The 23,655-nt window shown below is 38.8% G+C and overlaps 1 protein-coding gene across 1 annotated transcript in view; it reads right to left on the bottom strand.

Moving 5' to 3' along the window:
• Positions 1–23,655, bottom strand: part of TMEM255B (transmembrane protein 255B) — a 66,220-nt gene that overhangs the window by 26,083 nt on the left and 16,482 nt on the right. Inside the window, exons 2-4 of the mRNA XM_072994582.2 lie at positions 20,753–20,895; positions 18,759–18,821; positions 1,583–1,672 (exon numbers count right to left, since the gene is read on the bottom strand). Coding sequence (XP_072850683.1) covers positions 1,583–1,672; positions 18,759–18,821; positions 20,753–20,895 — 296 coding nt within the window. The remainder of the gene's footprint in view (positions 1–1,582; positions 1,673–18,758; positions 18,822–20,752; positions 20,896–23,655) is intronic.

Below are 23,655 nucleotides of genomic sequence, written 5' to 3'. Positions count from 1 at the left end.
AGGATATCAGTTTGCAATGACAGACAGTTCCACAACTGAGTAACAAGATGCATCATGATTCACAGATAATGGATTCCTGTAATGTTATTTTCTTCTGCATTAATATAATTACAAGCTATTTCCAGCTATATTTATTTCACTTGATTCAGACATTCTACTTTTTTTTAAAAAAAGGTGATGAGTACTTTTGAATACACAAAAGGTAGAATGAAGTTAACACTGCAAATTATGTCTGCATTATGATTTCTCTAATGAGACAAAAGTCCTTTCAAATCAAGCCATTTTTACACCAGTTTGTAATTTTACAAGTGCTTTTCTATAGTGCTTTCTATTAAGTGAAGCATTTGCTACCTGAATGAAAGAAATCATGTAATTATATACCATGATATTGGTTTTGATAAATTTGTGCCAGTACTAAATATTAATATTTTGTTCTCTATTCCAAGACTGTGAGGAGGTAGGTATTTAATTTACTTTCCCTTGGTTTCAACTTATCTTTTCAAGGTTTTTTTAATGAGTATTTTATTAAAGATGAAGACAATATATTGTCATCATTTTTTTCTTTGTTTTTAAAAAGAAAGGAGAATAAATTATCTCGCATTAAAAAAGATGTTCAGTGCCAGCATTACATTTTCTTCCCATCTGTTTCCAAACGGAATCATGATTATGATGCAAATAAAATGCCACATTGTATATTTCACTGACATTAAGGGAATTACGATGTTTTTGACAGTACTCCTCATTTCACTGTTCTCTTCCTGAATAGTTCTTATGAAATATTAACCTTTCCTCACAGGTTTGGCTTTTTAAAAAAATATCCTGGAACACACTGTCTGCTTCCTTATAGTCTTCAGACCCAGAATGAGACCTTTATTACTGGAGAGTTCTCCAGTATCCCATTTCTGGCATAAGCAGAATTTTTTCTCTCACACATGTTCCCACACAATAAACTTCGAAAATATTTTGTATAGTCAAGAAAAAAAGTTGCCTGTGTGAAACCTCTGAAATGCTCTTACCACTCAGTTTTGTATGTTTCAACCTCTTGGATAAACTAAATTTCCTAAGAGTTTTAGAGAGCTTAGTAGCTACATTTGTGAACCATAAAACCCCTGTTTCAAATTTCAGTTTGACATAAAACTCAGCAAATAGCCCATTATCTGCCTAATCTCACAACCTAGTGCCACAGCTCCATATGCGGTATGAGAGTCGTAATACAGCTCTTAGAATTGCTACATGAGACAAAATGGGTTTATCACATTGAGCACCTTAACATGCACTATAAATCCTCAAGGCCCAGCCACACTTGTCAGAAGAGAAGAACAGCTATGCTGAATCAGAGCAGCAATACGGCTGGAACCGTATGCAAAAGTGCTTGGGAGTAAACTCTAATGAACATGGCTGGGCTACTTTTAAGCAAATGTGGTAGACATAGTCAAGCTGTACATTTTTTTTCAACACATAAAGCCTATCTTGCTCTAATAAAGGACTAGATTTTACTCAGTTAGAAGTAAGAGATTAGAAGGGAGCAAGGCATATGCATTTGTGTTTCAATTAAAAAAAGAATTCCAAACGGCATACTTACTATGTGTCTTGCTGCAAACACACCATCAACAATGGCACAACAGAAAGCTGCTACCACTCCAAAGCTGATAAACACGATGGAGGCTATCAGCTGAAAACAGAAAAACAGTACTCAGTCATGTATTCCATATCATTAAAGTTTATTAACTGTTAACCTAACAACTGGAGTGGTTCCTGCAGGTCCATAGTCATTAGTAAGTAGAATTTCTGGCAACTGCCACAAATGACACATAAGTCATTATATCTGTGTATCACCGAAGGTCTTCTATGTAAAACTGGTTGAATATGCCTGCCACTAGCTAAAAACATACCAAACAGATACAGATTACAAAACAATCCATATAATCCTCTAAATGGATAGTAATTAGACCGTTCATTCTGGGAAAAAGTTTACAAAGTTTCACTGGATATATTTTTCGTAGGTGGACCTAAAAAACTTGCTTTCAGACCAATGAATGATCTTCAGTAGATTCCTTAGGAAAACAGGAATAGAAAGGATTTGTTTCCATATATCTGTTATGGGATAAGAATATAAAACGCTTTGCAAACCGTAAGTCCTAAAACTGTTTCATACAGTCAGTTGAAGGCTAACTGATGCATGCAGCAGAATGAAGGGGAAAGAGCCTCGTGGCGCAGTGGTTAAAACGCTGTACTGCAGCTAAAACTGTGCTCACGACCTGGGGTTCAAATCCCAGGTAGCCGGCTCAAGGTTGACTCAGCCTTCCATCCTTCCGAGGTCGGTAAAATGAGTACCCAGCTTGCTGGGGGGGCAATGTGTAGCCTGTATAATTAAAAAAAAATTGTAAACCGCCCGGAGAGTGCTTGTAGCGCTATGGGGCGGTATATAAGTCCAATAAATAAATAAATAAAATAAATAAATGGACACTCCTACTGTTAAAAATACGGACTGGTACCACATATATAACACAAATGAGCACTATATCAATCTGGTTGTAGATAGGCTACTACAACTTGTACAGTCTATCGCCTCTGCTTTGTGTTGTAGAAATTCTGTTGGAAGGAGAACCACAGTTGCTGTTTTTAAAACATCCACAGATTGTAGTTACCAAGGGACAAGCCTTTGCTTTCACTCGTGAAGGTCACTCCTGAAGTTCTATGAATTAAAGCAATTGTTTGGTGACTGCTTTGCGCAGCCAAGCTCTTCCAAATACAACCATCTCAGTAGCCTCTCTGTGATTTGTTATGTACTCTGTTCAAGACACATCCCTTACAGGAAGGCAAAGTACTGTATAGGACTAGAGAAACAGGGACTGCTAACACTGATTCCCAGTGTGGTGTATTGGATAGAGTGATGAACTGTGACTCTAGAGAACAGGGTTCAAATCCCCACTCAACCATGGAAGCTCACTGGGGGAAGTAAAACTGGTAAAACTGCTCCTTAAATATCTCACTTACCTTGAAAGCCCTATGAGGGTCACTATAAGTTGGTTCAGACTTTATTTATTTACTTATTAAATGTATACCCCACCCATCTAGACTGAGGTTTACTCTGGACTTGACAGCACAACATAGCCAAGGGTTGGGCTCCTTTCCCAGTCTTATTATGCCTTCTATACTTCAAAGCTGACCGGTCATATTTATTTATTTATTTATTTATTTATTTATTTATTTATTTATTTATTTAGTTATTTATTTAGTTATTTATTTAGTTATTTATTTATTTATTTCCCATTTTTCATACAATAAGCTCAAGTGGGCCTAAAAGGTTCTCCTCCTTCCCCCTTTATTTTCACGACAACTCTGTGTGGTAGGATAGGCTAAGAAACTACAACTGGCTCAAGATTATCTGATGAACTTCATTGGTAGTGGTGATTTGAATCCAGGTCTCTCTAGTTCTAGCCCAAAACTCTAACCTATGCATGGGCCATCTCAGTGAAACCAAGAGCCATCTTTCAGATTTTTCAGCAGCCCAAGTGAAGGATTAGATTAGAGTAGACATAGTCTAAATGGGCGGGGTATAAATTTAATATAAATAAATAAATAAATAAATAAATATTCCCAATGTGGTAGACTAAAAGGGGAGAGGCAGGACCTAATTTACATACTTACTTATTCATTTCAATTAAGGTAGCGGTAAAGATTGCTATTAAGGCCTAAATCCCATTCGTATTCCCAGCCAGTGTACACCCATTGAATCAACTCTTACACAAGAGTCAACTCTTACGTAAATCCCATTGATTCAAGGGGTCTATACTAGTTAGGACTACCACTATGATCCTAGCCAGTGGGGCTTGCCAACAGAAAAATAAGTTTAACTTTTAACAATGTTTTCAAAAAACATATTTGTTAAAACCCCTTAGCACCCTCTTGTGGCAACCCCTGCTCTGGCTGCAACACTACACAGTTTATTCATCTAAGAGGTTATATTGTATATGGAACATGACAAAGTTAGTTGTGGAGAATGTATGACTTATCTTCAGATTTTTTTTTCTGAGCTTAAAGGCAGAGGAAAAGAAAGCAATTTTATGTATTTTTGTGGGGCCAAGCTGCCCCTGACCTATGGCAACCCGTGAATGAGTGACCTCCAATTACCAAAAAAAAAAAAAAAAAAAAAAAAAAAAAAAAACCACCACAGAGCTCTTGCAAAGTCAAGCCCGCGGCTTCCTTTATGCACCTTGTATTTTCCCTATATTGCAAGGCTAATATATGGCAAAGCAGGATTTCTAAACAGGTTCAGTTCTGTACCCTCATCCTTAATGTGCTGCTGTACAAGGGCTCTTAATGTAGGGTAGAACTGTGACCAGGAAAACACATTTGCTGCTATAGCAACTAAACAGCAATATAGATTAATATCCTGGTAAAGGATATTCAAAGATATAGACTCATAACTTTCTGTCTAAGTTGCAACTATCAGTACAGACACCAGTATTGCCAGTTATCCTGGCAGGGTGCTGTCAGGAGAAGTCTCAGCAACTGTCCATTCATTTAACACGGCCCTGTGTTGTGTCTCCAAGAAGCAAATTCTCCATGGCCCATCCCAAACATCCTGAAATGTGGGGTCCATCTCTACAATGAAAAACTGCAATACACAAGTTCATGCATGGGTGCTCACTCCTCAGCTATTAAGGCAGCTTATCGCTGCAGTAGGCACGGATCCTCACAATTTATGCCCTGCCAGACTATCCTTTCCAAAGGTCGGTGCCTCAGTAATAACACTGTTGTAATTGAGACTTCACTGGGAGAACTGTCACATCAGAGGAGATATGATTTTGTCATGGGTACTTGGTGTTCATTATTCATTTATATCTATTTTAGCTGCAGCACTGGCTACAATCACGATGGATTTCCAGTGGGAGGCAAAGGTAATTACTGAACCATACGATCAGTCACAGGGGAGGGGGTGCTATTGGTAAGATCTCTTAATCATTATTTCTTTCAAACGAGGAATTCTTCCCTTAAAAGAACACTGAAAAAGTCAGAGGGCCAATTCTGATAAATAAAGTCTAGTGTGGAAGGAAGGAAGGAAGGAAGGAAGGAAGGAAGGAAGGAAGGAAGGAAGGAAGGAAGGAAGGAAGGAAGGAAGGAAGGAAGGAAGGAAGGAAGGAAGGAAGGAAGGAAGGAAGGAAGGAAGGGCTCCCAACATTCGGGTTCTATCTAGCATCTCAGACCTCCTGTGCCACTAACACAGTCTTTGAACACTTGGAACTTTGGTCTCTAAAGCTGCTATCTTCTGCAATACCAGTCAGCTGAACCACAAGGGCCAGCTCCAAGAATTTTGCCCCTCAGACCAAGCAGAGCCAATGTGGTATAGTTGGGCTATAACTCAGGAGCTAGGATCAGATTTTTACTCAGCCATGAAACTCACTGAGTGATCTTGGGCCTGTCAGTGTGTCAGCTTGACAAAGCCTTGTGAGGATAAAGTGAGGGGAGAAAAGTCACATATGCCTCTTTGAGCTTGCTAAGCAAAAAAAGCAAGCAAACGAACAAATGGCAAGAGCTCTGTTAAGTATCCAGTTCCATTTCTCCCCCCCCCCTCAATTGCTACCACAGACTGGCTCTGGCCCCTTGAATCCTAATCTGCATTTTCAGAATTCAGTTTATATTCCCACCTTTGTTCTCTGAGCAGCAAAGTGGCAGGTGCCCCCCATCTTGCTTTTTCTTTTTCACTTTTTAGTGATAGTATGGTCGCAGGAGTATGGTGTCCTTCCTCTTATTCCCACTGAAGGAAAGCACTCTGGAAGTAGCCAGCCATCTTGGGCTGGTGCCCTGTGAATACCATCCAATCTGCCTTTCTTTGATGCAACACCATACAGTTCTAAACCTTGTGGTATCACTGATTTATTTGAATTGCTCTTCCAGAAAAAAATTATTGAATCAACATGCACATGTGAAATTGCTTTATTCCAGAACAGATCAATGGCTTACCAGCCCTCACACTAAAAGCTGCTCTCTGGAGTCTCATGCAAAGATTAGTTTTTCATAAAGAGAAGGAGGAAAATCAATTTACAAAGCACAAAGAACAACCGGGACCAGATCCATGAAAACCTAGCTCTATAGAAAATATTAGACATATTCAAGTGTAGTAACCTGTTGTTTCTTGGATCAGGTTTAAAGTTTTGATGCCCACCTATAAAACCCTCCATGGTTTGGGACTCCATTACCTGTTGGAGTATCTTTTTCCAAAGTCCTTTTCCTGTGGCAACAGATTCCCCCCAGGCAATGATCCCCTGGGTGGCCACTTCAAAGGAGGGCAAAAAGTCATCATCAAGAAGTCCTGCTTTCTCAGCGGTAGCATAGATTCTTTGGAATCAGCTCACGGTTGAGCTGCAACTGGCCCCCTCCCTCCCCATTTTTAAGAAGTTGCTGAAGCAGCTTCTCTTTCCAGAGGCTTTCAAAGCCAGATTCACTTGAATTTTCACCTCTCACCCTCCTAAAGTGTGCCTAAAGTACTTAGAGATGTGAGACTGGGAATAAGAATAGGTGTTCGTTTGCAAACCTAATACCAAAAGGCAAGGTAGCTTTAAAAAATGTGGAACATGTTTCAAAATGCAAGACAGTTGAGAAGTACAAATGAGGCCAGATGTTTTAGTGGCCGAACTCTTGAGACCTACGTCGAGAAAGCACTGTGCTTCTGGTCAAGAATTCTGCCAAGTGACAGCTTTGTGGACTACTGTGTAGGAGGGAGGAGCAGGAGAAGAAGGGGCTGGCTTTTTAGAACAGATGGTGCCAGGCTAAAGGACAGGAGGTGTTCAGAACAGTTGCTGCAATGCAAGGATGCACAAAGACAGACACACACACACACACACACGAAAAGGCAGGAAAAGCACCTTCAGAGAGACTCAGCTCGGGCAGAGAGCCTTTTTATTGTGTCAAAGGGCCACACTCTCTTGGGTGTAATGGGTCAGGGACGGCATATGAATGATGGGTGGTCCCTTAACCACAGACACTGTACAGTTTAAAGTAATGGCACATTTGGCACTCTATTTACTCTGATGATGTTGGGGCCAAAATAAATCCTGTAAGTATGGATGCCAATGGACAAAGAGCAACTTCTAAAATTGAAGATTATTTTATTTTCCATGTGTAGGTTTATCTTACGCGAGCAGAAACACAGCATACTGACTAGCATCAGCCTGCCGGTTAAAGGCCATCATGGATGTCATTCAAAGGAGTGCAAGCTCAGCAGAAGGCTCAACAACTGCTGCTGAAGCCACAGCAAGGCCGTCGCCTGGAAAGCAAGATCTTTCAGTGCCCCAATCAGATTCCAAGGTAAAAGGGACTATGTCAGACTCAGTAAAATCTTATGACTCTTGGCCGTGCTGCTGATCCCCTGGTAGAAGGGATCTCATATAAGAGCCCATGGTTGACAGTTAATTGTTCGGTGGCCAAGTATATGCTTTGCACGGATCCCAGGATGAAGCTTTGACATCTCTACATATTCTTTTTTTTTAAATTATGTAAGCCACCTTGGGTTTTTTTTTAAAAGAGAAAGGCAGGATAAAAATAGTAATAAATAAATAAGGATCTCATACAGTAAGAAAAAAGGAGGATAGGAGACAGATCTAGCAATGGCACGTTAAACATGGGAGAGACAGGCAGACGAGATGCAATAAAAAGCTGGAGCTGAACATCCCTGTTGTAATATGTAGCAAGGACCAAGGTGAGATTCCAAGGCTAGAAGGCAGATTTATTGAGTTGGAAGCTGTTTGAGTTGCAAACGCTGACCTCTTTGTTTAAACAAGCTCTTCCTGAACTAAATTCTAAATGGAGAGATACTTACTGTAGCTGCCTCAAGAGATGGGAGCAATGGTAAATTGGTTCTGCAGAGTCTTATCAGAAAAGGAGTTTTTCCACATTTCTGCTTCTTAAAACCTGCTTTCTCAGTTGATGCTAACAAATCGAAACAATAAATTATGACCATATTTTTGGTCTTCAAATGGTTCAGTCTCAGCATTTTATTTTACAATGGGCTGAATTTGTAGCTTGAACTATGAGATTTACCAACTGTGCTGCCTTTTAAAAAGCTATCATCTGCAAGAATAAAAATGTGCATGCCCATAAAACTATATAACTACGTGGCCATGCGAATGGCCATCTCTGCCTCACCAGTTCAGTACTAAGAACAGAAATAAGCAATTCATCAAGTCCTCCATTTCTGGTGGGGGAAGCATAGAATCTAATAGAACGCTGCTCTTCCTCTTAATATTCTGTGTACTGCAACTCCATTTTAACTCTTATTTGAATCAGTCCAACCATAGATCTTTATTAGGCACCATATATGGTAAAGTGTTATTTTGCATAAAACTACTAATAGATGCTTATTGGTAGCTCAGCCACAGAAATGCTTGGCTTCTTTGTTCTAGATGAATAACGATGTGCATATCCATCAGTGCCCACATGGCTAGTTTTCCATAGTAAAAGTAACACAAAGTAATTGTTGGGATATCAGACTAAAATGAGGCAGAGACAGCTTGATTTCTCTATTTGAATCATAAAGCTCACTGGATGACCTTGGGCCAGCATTCTCAGCCTAATTAGCCAAAATGCTTAAATACACATTCTAGACCTTTTTTTTCAAGACGCACATTGCAAGATGTATTTTTCCCTAGAATGAAAGTCAAAACATATTTTATGCTCAAATATTTATATATGCACATCACTTTAAAAAAAAACAAGAATGATATGATATTAGTTCCGAGAAAAAGAAAATCTGAATGACATGTTCCAATATGCAGTTTTATCTGAGAACTGCAGATCAGGTCATATTGCATGAGGGTTCATAAAGAATTGATTCCTCAGTCATCTCTGGCTAGGTTAATAATCCCTCTTTTGCTTCTTTGCCATTTTTCTACTTCAGTACCACTACTGCACATACATCAGGTGGTCCTCACCTTTGGTCAAATTTTGCTTCAGACATTTCCCTTTCTTATGCTCCCAAATCATTTTTAAACTACTGCACTTCAGTTTTTATAACCTAACTTAATTTCTCCCATCTGAATAGATTTCAAAGCTTTGCAACTCCTTGCGTTGCAACTATTATTCTCAGTGACTCATTTATATAAAATTTATGCTCCCCTCACTGGTTTTACCTTAAAAGATCTTTTGTAGTTACATCTTCAGAGCACACGTGTACCTGGAAAATCAGTTGTTTTATGTACAGTATATATAATAGAGATGTCATGTTCTGTATTTTGATATACCAGAAATAGACAGCAGGCAACAGAGGGAAGACCTGAGTCAGGCATTTATTATTTCACCTTACATTTTTCTTCCCTTCTCACTATAACAGAACAGGGTATTGGTTTATCACACAACGAAACAGAGCAGGAAGAGGGTCTTTGTCCTGACCCATAAGAAACAAATAATTAATTGCTTGTAATATCTACTTCAGTTGGCAACTGTGACGGCCTCCTCTCACGTCACAAAGGAGGTGTCACGTCACTCTCACAAACACACACTTTATTCACGCTGCCACCAACCATTCTTCATCTGAGACTTCAGACCAAATATATGATTTTTAAAAAATAAAAACTTGTGTTTATTTATAATAACAGAAGAAATGGTAAATCACTGTATCAACGAAATAATAAGGCAATCAATATAAAGTATCACACACACACACACTCTTTCAGACCTTCTCTCTCTATATATATAGCACAGTACTTCACGACAGGTACAAGCCCTAACTCCCTAAGTCCCTATCAGGTCCCTATCCAAACCCTATCTAAACCCTATCTGACTCACACCTCGTTCACTCCCCCCTTAAATACCATGGCTCCACCCTCTGAAGTCCCACCTCCTGTCATGCTATAGGCAGATGAACTCCAGCCACAGCAATGACCGTAACAGCAACCAACCAAGGAATGCCTAAATTACAGTGGCAAGTATCCTATTGTTTAGACATGAAGTAGAAGGGCAATTGTGTAAGCAGATTACCCCCACTGCCCCCACTCTGGAAAGCTCCCCATTATATGCCTGCTTTCACACTGGCCATTAAATCAGTTCCAGAATTGGTCATATGATGCAAAGCGTTCTGGAATAGAATGGTGAGGCTCTCCCCTCCATTTTGAGGCAACAAATACTGGCCATTATGTTTGTGAATTCATAAAGTGTCAGTTTATTCATTTGGCATTGTAAACTGTAATTTGAAAAGTTATAGTGGCAGGCTGTGGTGACTTTCCTTTTTGTTGTTGTTAAATAAAGTAAGTGACATAGTGAAAGAACAATGCATCTATCTAGCATAACAACACTGCCAATGTATCTCATTTATCTAGAATAGTGCTGCATCAATAGGGAACTATTTTAAAAAATAAATTGGTAGAAAAAATTAGGAAAGTATCCTAATGACAACGGGCTAATTATCATGTATTTACTTATGTATTCATTCATTCATTCATTTGGCTCATAGACCATGCCAGACTTAGTGAGAACACTACTCAGCACAATTTACATAATTAGGCAAAATATACATACAATTAAAATATAATAGGAAATTTAAAAAAAACAGGAACTAAAATAGAAAAGGCAACCTAAGATTTGTACCTGTAAATTTAAATAAACCAAATTACCATAACAAATCTCTCCCCCTTTACATTTCTCTGTGGCTCTTGAAATTTATGTTTGACAAAAGCCTATACAATCTATGACAATCCAACCAAATGCTGAACATCTATAGATGACAGCCTACTATGGACCCAATTAATCCCATGTTTTTGCTTCATGCCTAGACTACTAAAACAGTGGGTGGGTGTTTGTTTGAAAGAGCATAAGCTCTGCATGATCTAGAGAGAGACTGATTTATGAACGAGCTGACTTAGGAAAGGAGACTTGACAACACACAACTACTACTATTCTAAAAGCAGAGCTGTTCAATACTCCCTTGCTAAGCCTCAGTAAAAATATCTGATTAAGAAAGATTACGGCTATGCAACAGAAATGTCCACCAATGGTAGGGCAAAATTATTTTACAAAAATGAGTTTAAGAGTACAGAACTCTAGATAAGGCATTACAGTTATCAATCAAGAACTGCTGTTTCACAAATAGTGACACCTTTGAGTTTCAAATTCAAATCAAATGTTATTATTTAAATATGACATCCCAAAGTTCACCTTTTTAAACATTTGGAAACTCTGTACCTCTATAGAGTCTACACTAATACTTTAGATATAAAAATCCTTCAACAAAAATGCCATCTGGGCCGATAGCAGTTCAAAAACAAATGGCCCATAACAACTTGGCAGAAGACGAGGCATCTGGGAGTTCAATTCCCCACTATGTCTCCTTAACAGGGGCTGGATTTGAGGATCCATAAGGTCCTTTGCAGTTCTAAGATGAAGACTACCTATCTCTTTATAATTCCTAAATCTCTTTCAAAATATTTATGTCATGTGGCAGAAAAGATGTTACTGTCTAAACATCTTGTGTAAACTGTTTAAAATTTCTGAACTGTTAGATTTTTAACTGCTGAAGCATTCAGAGATAGCAGATTTCCCCCATTTCCCCCCCCCCCAAAAAAAACTCTTTTGGGAGCAATAATTACAACAGGAGGACATGAATTAAACCAACAGCATCTCTGGGAAATATCACACATAATTTACAATTATCTTATCTGACCACATTTGCTGACCTTTCAAATAAGGGATAATGAGGACAAGTAATTATGTCATAAGGCAGTGGTCCCCAACCTTGGGCCTCCAGATGTTCTTGGACTTCAACTCCCAGAAATCCTGGTCAGCAGAGGTGGTTGTGAAGGCTTCTGGGAGGTGTAGTCCAAGAACATCTGGAGGCCCAAGGTTGGGGACCACTGTCAAAAGGTACATGAATTCACACCAATACTATTTAGCAGAGATCACCTTTACACACCTGAAGGTTTAAAATGTCGGATCTGATTGTTTCATATGAGGCTGCTTTCAATCAAACTATTTAAGGTAACTGGGAGCCATAAAAATGCCACTGTGCTGAAGCAATGCATACTTTACACTTTATACTGCAGTTCCAGAAACATATTTACTGTTCTGTTGTTGATGGTTTTTTGCAGAAAAAAAGCCTGTGTAAAAAGTAGCATCTAGCAAATGAAGAACTCCCTAGCGATAAGATTTTCATGGAGTCATTCCATTAACAAGTGCCAGACGGAGGAATGTGTAAGGCACATATCAGGATTACAGATCTCTCTGGGGGTAAACTGCTGTCTCTTGGGGATAGCACCTATGCACTTGTCCCTCACCTGCATCCCTGGGCAGACATGTGAAACCATGGGGTGACACATCAATGTTATTGAACCCGCGAATTGAGTTAGCAATGCCTTCTGTAAATATGTTTGAGATGTTGAACCCATTTGAAGATCCTTGGGAGGGGGTGGTGGAGCAACCCCTCTCCATGTTAAATAAAACTGTTGTTTGTAAGAAAGAAGATGTCTCTTTTATGGGAACACTAGAGGGAGGGGGTCAAATGTTTTAGCCAGAATCCACTCACAGTATGCCACATTATTTTTCTGAAGTTTTGTATTATGAACTAAATGGGCATGTGAAGTTATCAATATATCTTCAACATACAAATGGGGGCATGCAATAAACCTGTTATTAACCATAATGGAAAAAGATGCTCTCAATTCACAATGCTCACAATTCACCTTCTGAGACCCAAGACCTCCTTGCGTATACTCCTTCCTGCAGAAATTTCCACCTCGTTAGAAAAGGAGTATTTTGGATCATTGCTGCTACCTCCCATGGAGTACCAAGAAAAAAGAAAGCCAGACGCCACCATGTTTACCCCATACAGCAATAAGATGAGTTGTTAGTTCTGTGAGAAGTTCATGAAAGATCAGATTTAAGCACTTCTGACTCCATTCTCCTTTGAGTGTCTTCCAAATAATGGGCTAAAAAGGTTAATTGGTTTTGCTGGAGGTGTATCAAAAGAATGTTACCCATCGGCATTCTCCCAAGTTTTACCCTCTTGGGTGACAGCCTGGACTCCCTACATAAAGGGCTGTTACAGATGAATTTTAGATGGACGTTTTTGGCCATGGTTAGTGTATCACAGGTTGTTTTTTTCAACAGTGCATGTTATATTCTATGCTCTTTGTCTTCGTCACTATTTGGTCTTCTGATTGGCTTTCTATGGCATCCAAACTGCAGCTGTACTCAGGTCAATGCAAGGAATCTTCTGATTTTAAATTCAGAAGTCAGGTCTGGAATGGCTTCTCCAGTAAAACAAAGGTGAATCCAGAGCATTATATATATAAAAAATAAAGACCCTTATATATTATTGAAGCAAGAAATTCAACACAAATCACAGTCAATAGCATGAACCAGAGTAAGCTCCTGTCATTCAGCTGTAGGTTCTTCTAAATCATGTGGAGTACTGATCCTCATCTCCCTGTGGACAAATTTCTATTGTGAAGGGGAATTAAATAACCTGAACAGAAGGCTCCCCTTTGTAAAGTGATCTATCGGAAATGTTAAATGAAGAGGAGGAATCCATATATAGTCCAAACACATAGCAGATTTATTTTCTTTGAAATACATTGTCAAAGTTACGTGTCTTCAAGGAGATAGAGAATCTGCTTTGGGTGATCTTAATATACCTTTAAGTGTCTTGGACAGTACTAATAAAGCTCCACATGAAGTTTCACTGCAACAACTTTTCAGCAAATTCAGTTTGATAGATACTTGGAGAGAGTTACATCAGGGTGAGGAATGCTACTCTTACTTTCTCAATCATCATGAATCCTACTCAAGAATAGATTATACGCTTGATTCCAATGCATGGAAAGCATATCTCAAGTCAGCATAAACTGGATCTCTAACAACTTCCAGTCACATGCCACTCCAAGTAATGTTTCATTGGGGGGGGGCTATGACCCGAGTCCTTCTTGTGGTCTTTGAGCCCAGTCTTAATATGCAGAAAAGAAATTACAGAAAAAATTGAAAGACACAATTGTGATCTACATCCAATGGTGAAGAGCATATCACTATGCTATTGGATGCTTTGAAGGCTCTAATATGGGGAGTATGTATTGTTGAAATCTTGCCAGTTAAAAAAGGTAGCATAAGCTAATAGAAACTGGCTTCTTTTCGAGATTAAAATCTCTAGAACCTCTAGAGGAGGGAAAATCTGAACAGTTGCAAGAATTCACTTATATAAGTTTTGAGCTTCAAACACTGGAGATAAATAGAATATCAAAACAATTGCAATATGTCAACCAAAAAATTATGAATTTGGCAACAAAGATTCCAACAAAATTGTTTTTCTACTTATATGAAACAAAAACATGTTAAATATCAAACAATAGCTATGAAAAACAGAAAAGAAAATAAATGTATGAGATTGCTAAAGTTATTAATCTTTTAAAATAATTTTTAATTCATTGTAAGTATATATCAAACCATAATGAAACTAAAATTAATGATTCAATAGCTAAAGCAGATTTTCAAAAATATCACTGAAGAACACAGACTTTTCCTGTGTAAACCAATTACATCTGAGGAGTTATATAAATCAATTCAAAATTTAAAACCAACCGAAGCACATGATTTGGATGACTTTGGTAGATATTTGTACAAAATATTTGAAGATCAGCTGCCGTCTTTGCTCCTTAATTTGTATAACTCTGTTAGGAATGGTTTTCCTCAAGGAATCTAGCCAGAATAATATTAATCAATGAATGAAAGATTCCATAGAAGTTGATTCTTATCATCCAATTACACTGCTACTCAATCAAAATGCCAAATTATTCATAGGCGTATTAGCCAATGAGTACTCACTGTGGTGTTGTTGATAAAGGAATGGACTGGGACCTAGGAGATCTAGGTTCAATTCCCCAGCTCTGCCATGCAAACTCACTTGACGTGTGGAATTGGTAAAACCACTCCTTAAGTACCTCACTTACCTTGAAAACCCTAATAGGATTGCTGTAAGTCAGTTTTCACTTGATGGTACATAACATAATCAAATGTTAGTCAATGGACTGGGAGAACTTGCCACAGTATTTATTGAAAAAATCAGTTTGGCTTCATAAAAAGGAGGCAAATTTCTGATCCAGTCAGAAGATTGTTCAAAGCAGTATAAGAGTTCAAAAAATCAACACCATACATATACCACTGCATCGTCTGATGCCTCTAAAGCTTTTGTTAGCTTAGAGTGGTGTTTAATTTGGAAAGGTTGTGAAGCCATGGAAAAAAGGGATTCTTTCCTCAGAATTTTGCATACATTGTATGATAAGCTTTTAGCAATGTTGAGAACTGACAACATGGGCCCTATAAACATCACTAGAGGTATTAAACTAATTTGCCCACTTTCTCCTGTACTTTTTGCATTTGCTGTTGAACTATAAACCAATATCATCAGAACAGATCCAAATATTCAAGGAGTCTACTGAAGGGCAAAAATGTGTGATGAATCTATCTGCAGATGACATTACAGAATCTAAATCAGACACTACTGTCCTGCACATTTTCAAAAGTCCTTGTAGAGTTCCCTCTCATTTGACTATAGTTAATACCTTAAACTATAAACCACTGTTACATCTAGTCAAATAAAAACTCATACAATAGTACAGTAATAACTGAATCTATCATTACTGGGTCCTACAGCAGCAAGATGTCAATTCTGCCTAGGTTAAGCTACCTCTTTCAAGCTCTGCCTATAGGGATATAAGATGTCGCTTTAATTACTGGCAGACTATATGTATGAATTTTATCCATGAGTCTAAGAAATCAAGAGACTTGCATGCAGTTAATTTTCATAAAGAAAAAAGTGGAGGATTGGAGGGGTCCCAGATTTTAAAGTCTATTATGTAGCATTCCAGATTTTTTTTAAACAATTCTGTATACTTGTTGGCTCCCACATGGCTACCATGGGAAATGAAAACTCAAGATCTAGAAAGAACTGGAATGGCTTTTATTTCTTCCTATAAAATTTTATTCCATGCCATTAATAACCAATCCTAATAAGCAATTAGGAATGTGCTAAAAATTTGGAAAGACTAGCAAAATGAACTGTTTTCATCCTCATTGACCCCATTCCTTAGATATCCCTTATTTTATGATGTTGAAAATAGGTTCAATTTAAATTGTGGAAATACTATAATTTCTATCAATTATGAGAATTGTATAATAGCTCTGGTCTCAAATTAGAAGATCAAGCAAGTTCATTTGAAACACTGCTACTACTAGCCTCAGAAAACAACCATCAGGGCCTGGCTTCAAAATTAATGAAATACTAATTGAATCCTACCATAGCCATAAATTAGGTCTCGAAATGATTTGGGAAGCAATCTGTGGATGACATACCTGATGAAAAAATGGCAATAACAAAAAGCTAATTCATAAACAATGTATTATCTTTTTTCTGTACGTCTGCGTATTTGGAGATTGCCACAAATTGGAAGAGAGCTTGTCATTTAATTTTACATGCATGGAGAAACAAAATATGGCATACTGCCCTAATGGAAAAATTAACTCATCAGTTCAGATCATTTAAACAACTACACTTCCAAGATGATTTTTTTCAAAATGTCTATTTATTATATTAAAATTTCTATTTATTATATTAATAAAAATTGCAAGACTTATTTTTCACCAGCTTCTTATGTCAATCTTTGGTGCAATATTTTAATCTGATCCCGTTTACAGTGGTGTGAAGGTACTGTATCAGATTATACAATCCTGATGAAAGACTTGTACTGTTTTTGTTGTTATTTACATGTTCATTCAATAAAGTTTTTTAAAAAGTCGAGATTCTAATATTGCAAACCAACTATAAGAACATTAATTCCATTTCACTCAGTGAGATGAATGCCAATTAATGTAGTTCAAATTTAGATGCCAGAGCATTTTAACAGGGACAAACATTAACCAATATTCTTACCTGTGATCATTGCCTGGTTTAAGAATGTATTTTTTACCTGTGCATCACTAAGGTGACCAAGATTGTTGCCACTGGACAAACATCACAAGATAACACTGTATGAAATGCTTTATGATATACAGTAATCTGAATGATGAATACCTATTACCTAGCAGAAAAAATGATACTGAGGATTATTTACAACAGTACATAATCAGCATGGAGCACAATTCTAAAAGACTGTGAACCTCTATCATGTGGTCAAGTTATAGGCAGACATACTTGCAAAGTCAGCCCTACTTTGTTTAGTGGAGTTTATTCTTGAGTTTGCAGTTTTATAAGTCATCCTAGATGTGTCTATGCGCTTTGTTTTATCAAGACATAAAAAACTTTTAAATTTCTACTAAACTCGTCTTAACAAGCTGATGAACATCAACTAATTAAGAGACCTCACATATATGATCCAATGGGAGACATCCATTGGTCAATAATAGATGCAATGTGTTTGAGGTGGAATGAAATAGTATGATTTGGGTCCATAGCAGAATGAATAAAGATAGATAGATAGATAGATAGATAGATAGATAGATAGATAGATAGATAGATAGATAGATAGATAGATAGATAGATAGATAGATAGATAGATAGATAGATAGATAGATAGACAGACAGACAGACAGACAGACAGAGAGAGAGAGAGAGAGAGAGAGAGAGAGAGAGAGAGAGAGAGATGGCGTTAGAAACAGACTGGAGCAGATTAAATAGGGTTGCTAGGAGGTCTTATATGCCACTTGGAGTGATCCTCATGTCCAAATGGCATATGGACCTCAAGTGACCCTATTTGGTCCCCAGCAGCCTGCTGTCAATTTACCAATATTGCGAAGTGGCTTAAGAAGAGAGTCATTTCATGATACTAGCAAATTAATCCTTTCATGAGCTCCATGGAGGGGCTGAGAGTGTGTGTGTGTGTGTGTGTGTGTATTTTTAAAACGTGCATAAGGGCAGTGAATATGTGCTGCATCATTTTGACAGCAGACAAATTAACAGAAGGCTGTGTTGCACTGCTCTAATACGCATTTGCTTTGCTAATACAGTATGCATTTGCTTTCCATTAGTCTCTTAGGTCTTTAAAGTGATGTAGTGCACATTCACTGTCCTAAGAGACACTTAATTTTCCCCATTTCTTTGACCACAGAGCCAAGGAAGTGTTTAATTTGCCAATATCGTGACGTGTTGCTCTTTTTAAGGCAGTTCACGCTACTGGCAAATTAGATGAAGGTTGCTTTTGGTCCACTTCCACCTATCACATGCACTGGAAATAGACCAAACTAAAGTGATCCGACCCAGACCAAAAAAAGCAGAAGCCCCTGATAGGTGCTCAGAAATGTGCAGGTAGGAACATTATGGGGATGATTTAGTTTGCAATTATTACATGTGATTGCTGAGAAAAGGAACAAACCCATCCATCCCCGCAGTGGTCCAAACAGCAGGCTAAATGCCCATCTGATCACACCTTCATTCTGAGAAGGTGATAGTCTGTAACCTTTTCCAGATACATTTGGTCACTATTCTCTTCTCTTCTACTCAGAGAGGAAGTCAACTGTCCATTTGCTCCTCCTGCTTCAGCAGGCTCCTTTTTATATGCTTAACCCCTCAATGGTTGCAAGATTGGTCACATGGCAGGAGAAATGTCAAAATTGGAGGGATGCTTATACACCTGCCTTCTGGTAGGATACTGGCTTTTACTGAAACGTCAAAAGCATTGCAGGATTTAACCATCATTGCTAGGAGAAGACAACAGTTGTGACTTAGTAGACTTTTTGGATGTTGTAGATTTTCAAAGACATATTTAAATATATTATTTACTCACCATTTGCTTCCGGTTCTCTACCAGATGGATACCGATAATCCCTAGGAAGGATCCAAAGCCAAGCTATGGCAAAAAAACAAACCAACAAGATGTAACGTTAGCTGTGCATATAGAATGAAATAAACTTTAAATATGTAGGAAAATAAAATGTATAAGGAGCCAAAGCACATACTGTATATGTGCTTTGTACTGTACTTATAATTTCGGATTCCTGAACTGCAAAGAATTTCAGATGGCAGACTGGAAACAATTTCTATCAAAAAGAAAGAAAGAAAGAAAGAAAGAAAGAAAGAAAGAAAGAAAGAAAGAAAGAAAGAAAGAAAGAAAGAAAGAAAGAAAGAAAGAAAGAAAGAAAGAAAGAAAGAAAGAAAGAAAGAAAGAAAGAAGGAAGGAAGGAAGGAAGGAAGGAAGGAAGGAAGGAAGGAAGGAAGGAAGGAAGGAAGGAAGGAAGGAAGAAAGAAAGAAAGAAAGAAAGAAAGAAAGAAAGAAAGAAAGAAAGAAAGAAAGAAAGAAAGAAAGAAAGAAAGAAAGAAAGAAAGAAAGAAAGAAAGAAAGAAAGAAAGAAAGAAAGAAAGAAAGAAAGCAGCTACCAACCAGAGCAGGCCATCCTGGACTAGATGGTCCAGTGGTTTGCTTATGCATAAGGGACATCAACATAGCTTCACGTACTGAGACTGGTCATCTGAATTTCATGGGGCTGGCATATCTGCTCTGGAACTTAGTCTGAACTTTACAGAAACTGGCCAAGATGCTGAATCATGTCTCCAAAATAGACTCAGAACTTTGAATACCTCCAGTAAAGTTTAGGCTAAAACCCAGTCATTTCCATGAAATCAGAGTCACTAGATGCCATATCCATAATCTTACCCATGTGCATTCTCCATCAACTTTCCCCATAAAATATTATTAATGTCAGAAACAGAAGCACCTGGCAAGTACCCAGACTGGGGTAGGGTACTTAGGTCAATGGCGGAACGACCACCCTCCACTCACTGCTGCCTGGTCCCCTGATGCCCAGGCCCTCCCAACTACTGGAGCCCTGGAACACTTACAGGGGAGGGAGAGTGATGGGGAAAAAAGAATGATACTGGTGCTAGTAGAGGTGCCACCAAATAGTGGGTTGTCTGGAAATGCCACTAGCTGCCTGTTCACCTTTGGAGCACAGCCAGGTGTTTGCCCAATACACGTGTGGACAAAGTGTGGGCCATGGGCTACATGACACTTCCCAGGGCTCCCAGTTTTTAAAAAAATGAAAAAAGGTTCAGTTTTCTATGCACATACACACCTAAAAACCATCATTTTCTGCTCCAGGAACATTTTTGTTAACCTCAAGGACCAAAACTATTTATCTCTCTTTACAGGCTTCATAGGGGAATGGGCAGACAAATTTGGTCCCCAAGTTCCCTCAGGTTTGGGGGAGGAGCTGGTTTTCAACCCAGGGTACAACAATAGGGCAGCAACAGCGGTTCAAAACCCACCACCATTGCCACGGCTTCCATTATCATCCTCTTCTCCCTTGCCCTCCCTCCCTCCTATGCATCATCAATTGGGGTCATGGGTAGCACGAGACAGCAAGATGAAAATCTTGTCCTAACCTATACTTGAGTATATTCAATACCCGCAATCTACTCCGAATCAACCTCTCTTCAAGGCAGTCACACAGATTGCTCAATGAGCTGGAGGTGCTACTATTTATTTATTATTTATTAATTTATTTATTTGATTTATACCCCGCCTATCTGGACTACCGGACCACTCTAGTCATTTTCTACTAAAATCATTTTTGTCAGATAATCCTGGCTCAGAGACCAGCAGATCACAAAACAGACTGTCACACTAATACTGGCATACCAGGGATAAATCCTGACACAAATAATTAATAAGTAAAGCTTGAGACATTCAATGGTTCTTTCCATTTATTCAAAATGACTGTGTCTGGTTGGTTATAAACCAATAATGATAAACCTAAACAATTCTTGCTTCACTTCACTTACAATTATTCCTGGGTAATAGCCTCCCACACTAACATTTTCTGTTCTTGTTGTAGCTGCAAGGCCTATGGTCAGTATGAAAACAGACACTATCATCAGAGAGACCGTGAACCAAAGGGAAGTCTTCTTTCTTTTCATGAAATGTCCTGTGGGGAGAAAAACATATATTAGACCCCCACATATACAAATCCTGGGACAGTGGATTGTTTGCTAATTTGTATCCTATGCTTCCTCTAAGGCATGGGTCGGGGAACAGGGGTAAATTACCCCAAATGGGATAAAAGTGAAAATCCTGGGGGTAATGAGCAGAGTGCTACCCCCTCCCTACCTCCCACCCCCACCCTCTGCAGCCAAACCTCAAATTGTAAGCCGCCTCTCCCTGTTACTTCCTTGGTTGCAGCAGGGCACTTGTAAATCCTCTGTTAGTTCAGATATCTGAGAGTTTTTCTTCCCTCTTCTTGAGTCTTGCCATCTTGGAAATATGTTGTTTAAAGTTTAAAATTAATTGTAATAATTGTATTTTTATATATGTTATCTTGTTGTGTTTTAATCTATGTAAGCTGCCCTGAGTAGACGTTGTCTAGAGGGGCAGGGTAAAAATTGAATAAATAAAATAAAAAATAATAAAAAGATAAGCCTGCTTCATTGGTTACAGCTGTGGATTAGCCCCAGGCAATCAATCAATCAATCAATCCGTGGCTTCTGAATGACTGTTTCCTATGGAAATGACTGCAAAGAAGCAGGTCAAGGGAAAGGATCAAGGAGCAAGCAAGGGAAGGAGGGAAGAAAGGTGCGAAAGATCGAGGACTTCATCAAGCGTATTTAAATGTATGTAGAAAATGGAGGGAGGAAATGGAGGGAGGGAGGAAATGGAGGGAGGGTGGATGGATGGATGTGTGTGTGAGGGGGAGAGAGAGAGGGAGGGAGAGAGACTGACTCAAAACTATGAAAAAGAGCAGGCAAGAAAAAGAGAAACCTTGAATTAAGGCGGGGGGAGGGTGGCTTTTTAAGGTGCTGTCTAGGTTTATCATTGCTTTCCTTCCAAGAAGCAGGCATCTTTGAATTTCGTGGCAGCTGTCACCCTCTGCACTGATCATGGAGCCCAAGAAAGTAAAATCTGTCACTGCCTCCATATCATCCCCTTCTATTTGCTATGAGATGATGGAACTAGTGGCCATGATCTTAGTTGTTTTGATGTTGAGCTTCATTTTATGCATTCTCAGATTTCACCCTCATTAAGAGGTTCTTTAAGTCCTCACTTTCTGCCATGCTTTTGCGTAGTCAATGAAGCAGAAGAAAATGTTTTTCTGGAACTCTCTGGCTTTCTCCATAATCCAGCACATGTTAGCAATTTGGTCTCTAGTTCTTTTGCCCCTTTTAAAATTCAGCTTGTACTTCTGGGAGTTCTTGGTCCACATACTGCTGAAGCCTACCTTGGAGGATTTTGAGCATAACCTTGCTAGCGTGTGAAATGAGTGCAATTGTACGGTAGTTGGAGCGTTCTTTGGCACTTCCCTTCTTTGGGAATGGGATGTAGACTGATCTTTTCCAGTCCTCTGGCCACTGCTGAGTTTTCCATTGATGATGATAAAAAAAAAGCACACTGATCCTTTGATATTGGGCTGTGGCACCAGGGTGGGTGACATGACCTTTAGCCTGGTTTGTTCCTTTTTGCACACCACACATAGAATGATTAAAGCCAATTCTGCGTTGGCTGTCTCTAGCAAGCGTGTCATTGCTAGCACCACTCTGGCAGCCACTGATGATGATTAAATCCTCTGTGAGCTAGCAAAAATTTAATGCAACTTGCTAGGCACCGTTGGACACCTTATTACTCCCTATACCACATCATGGCTGGAGTGCAATGTGTTCCAGCAAAAATAGTGCACATCTTTATCAGATTTGGTGCATCCTGCTAGTTCAGTACACAACCTGTGTAAATTCAATAATATTTTTAATTCAAATCATGTATGATTTCCTTCCTTTTGAATCAAGGGGGTAATGTCGGCGTATATAATTTTTGGGGGGTGTAAAAGGTAAAACAGTTCCCTGACCCCTGCTCTAAGGTGCAAAAAGTGGTGTAGCAACATTATGCCAAGCCCAGAAACAATGGTTAGAGATAGCCTGTGTTTGGATGAGGGAGACTATTAACTAATGTGAGCATCTTTCCCCTTCTGGGTTTTGCAGATTAGTTCTATTTCCTTTGGTAGTATTCTGAACCTAGGCATGTGATTCCTTCGAAGTTTGATTTCACAGATACATAAATTCTGCCTCAGTTACTTCTCTATAACACTAGCGTCTGTTCAACTCCAGTTATGGGCAATCTTTAACATCTGTTCTGGCCCAATCTGTCAGGAAAATAACAATTGGAATAAATCCACCCAACGGTCTTAATGAATGTGGCTCCAAAGTCACATTCACCATTTCCTTGGTGGTAGTAGGGAGCCCCATGAGAGAGATGAGCAAGGTCAAAGCCCAAAGAGGATGATGCTATTCTCTCTCTCTCTCTTTTTTCTTTCTGTCTTCCCTTTCTCTCCCCTTCCCCCTGTCTGATACTCACTTCTCTCTTTCTTTCCTTCCCTCTCTCCCCTTATATAACTTGTATCTTTCTTTCTGATACTTCTTGATCTCTCTCCCTCCACACAAGACAAGCTACTGAAGAAGAGGCAGGACACTCTTACCAAATGCTTTAAACGATCATTTACATTATGCAGTTGAAACTACTGCTGAGGGCTTCAAGATGCCCACTCTTGTTTCAGAGGCAAAGCAACACATGAAGAAGGCAGAACATCTGTGATCACATTTTAAAAAAAAATTGCTACAAGAAGATCCACAAGGATCTGGATCAGTGTCATTGTGCGGGTGGGGGAGCCATTCTTACATTGTACAGTTTTCCAGTATGGCTC

This window comes from Pogona vitticeps, chromosome 3 (genome assembly GCF_051106095.1).
Source record: "Pogona vitticeps strain Pit_001003342236 chromosome 3, PviZW2.1, whole genome shotgun sequence".
NCBI lineage: Eukaryota > Metazoa > Chordata > Lepidosauria > Squamata > Agamidae > Pogona > Pogona vitticeps.
This window is presented reverse-complemented; position numbering and strand designations above follow the sequence as displayed.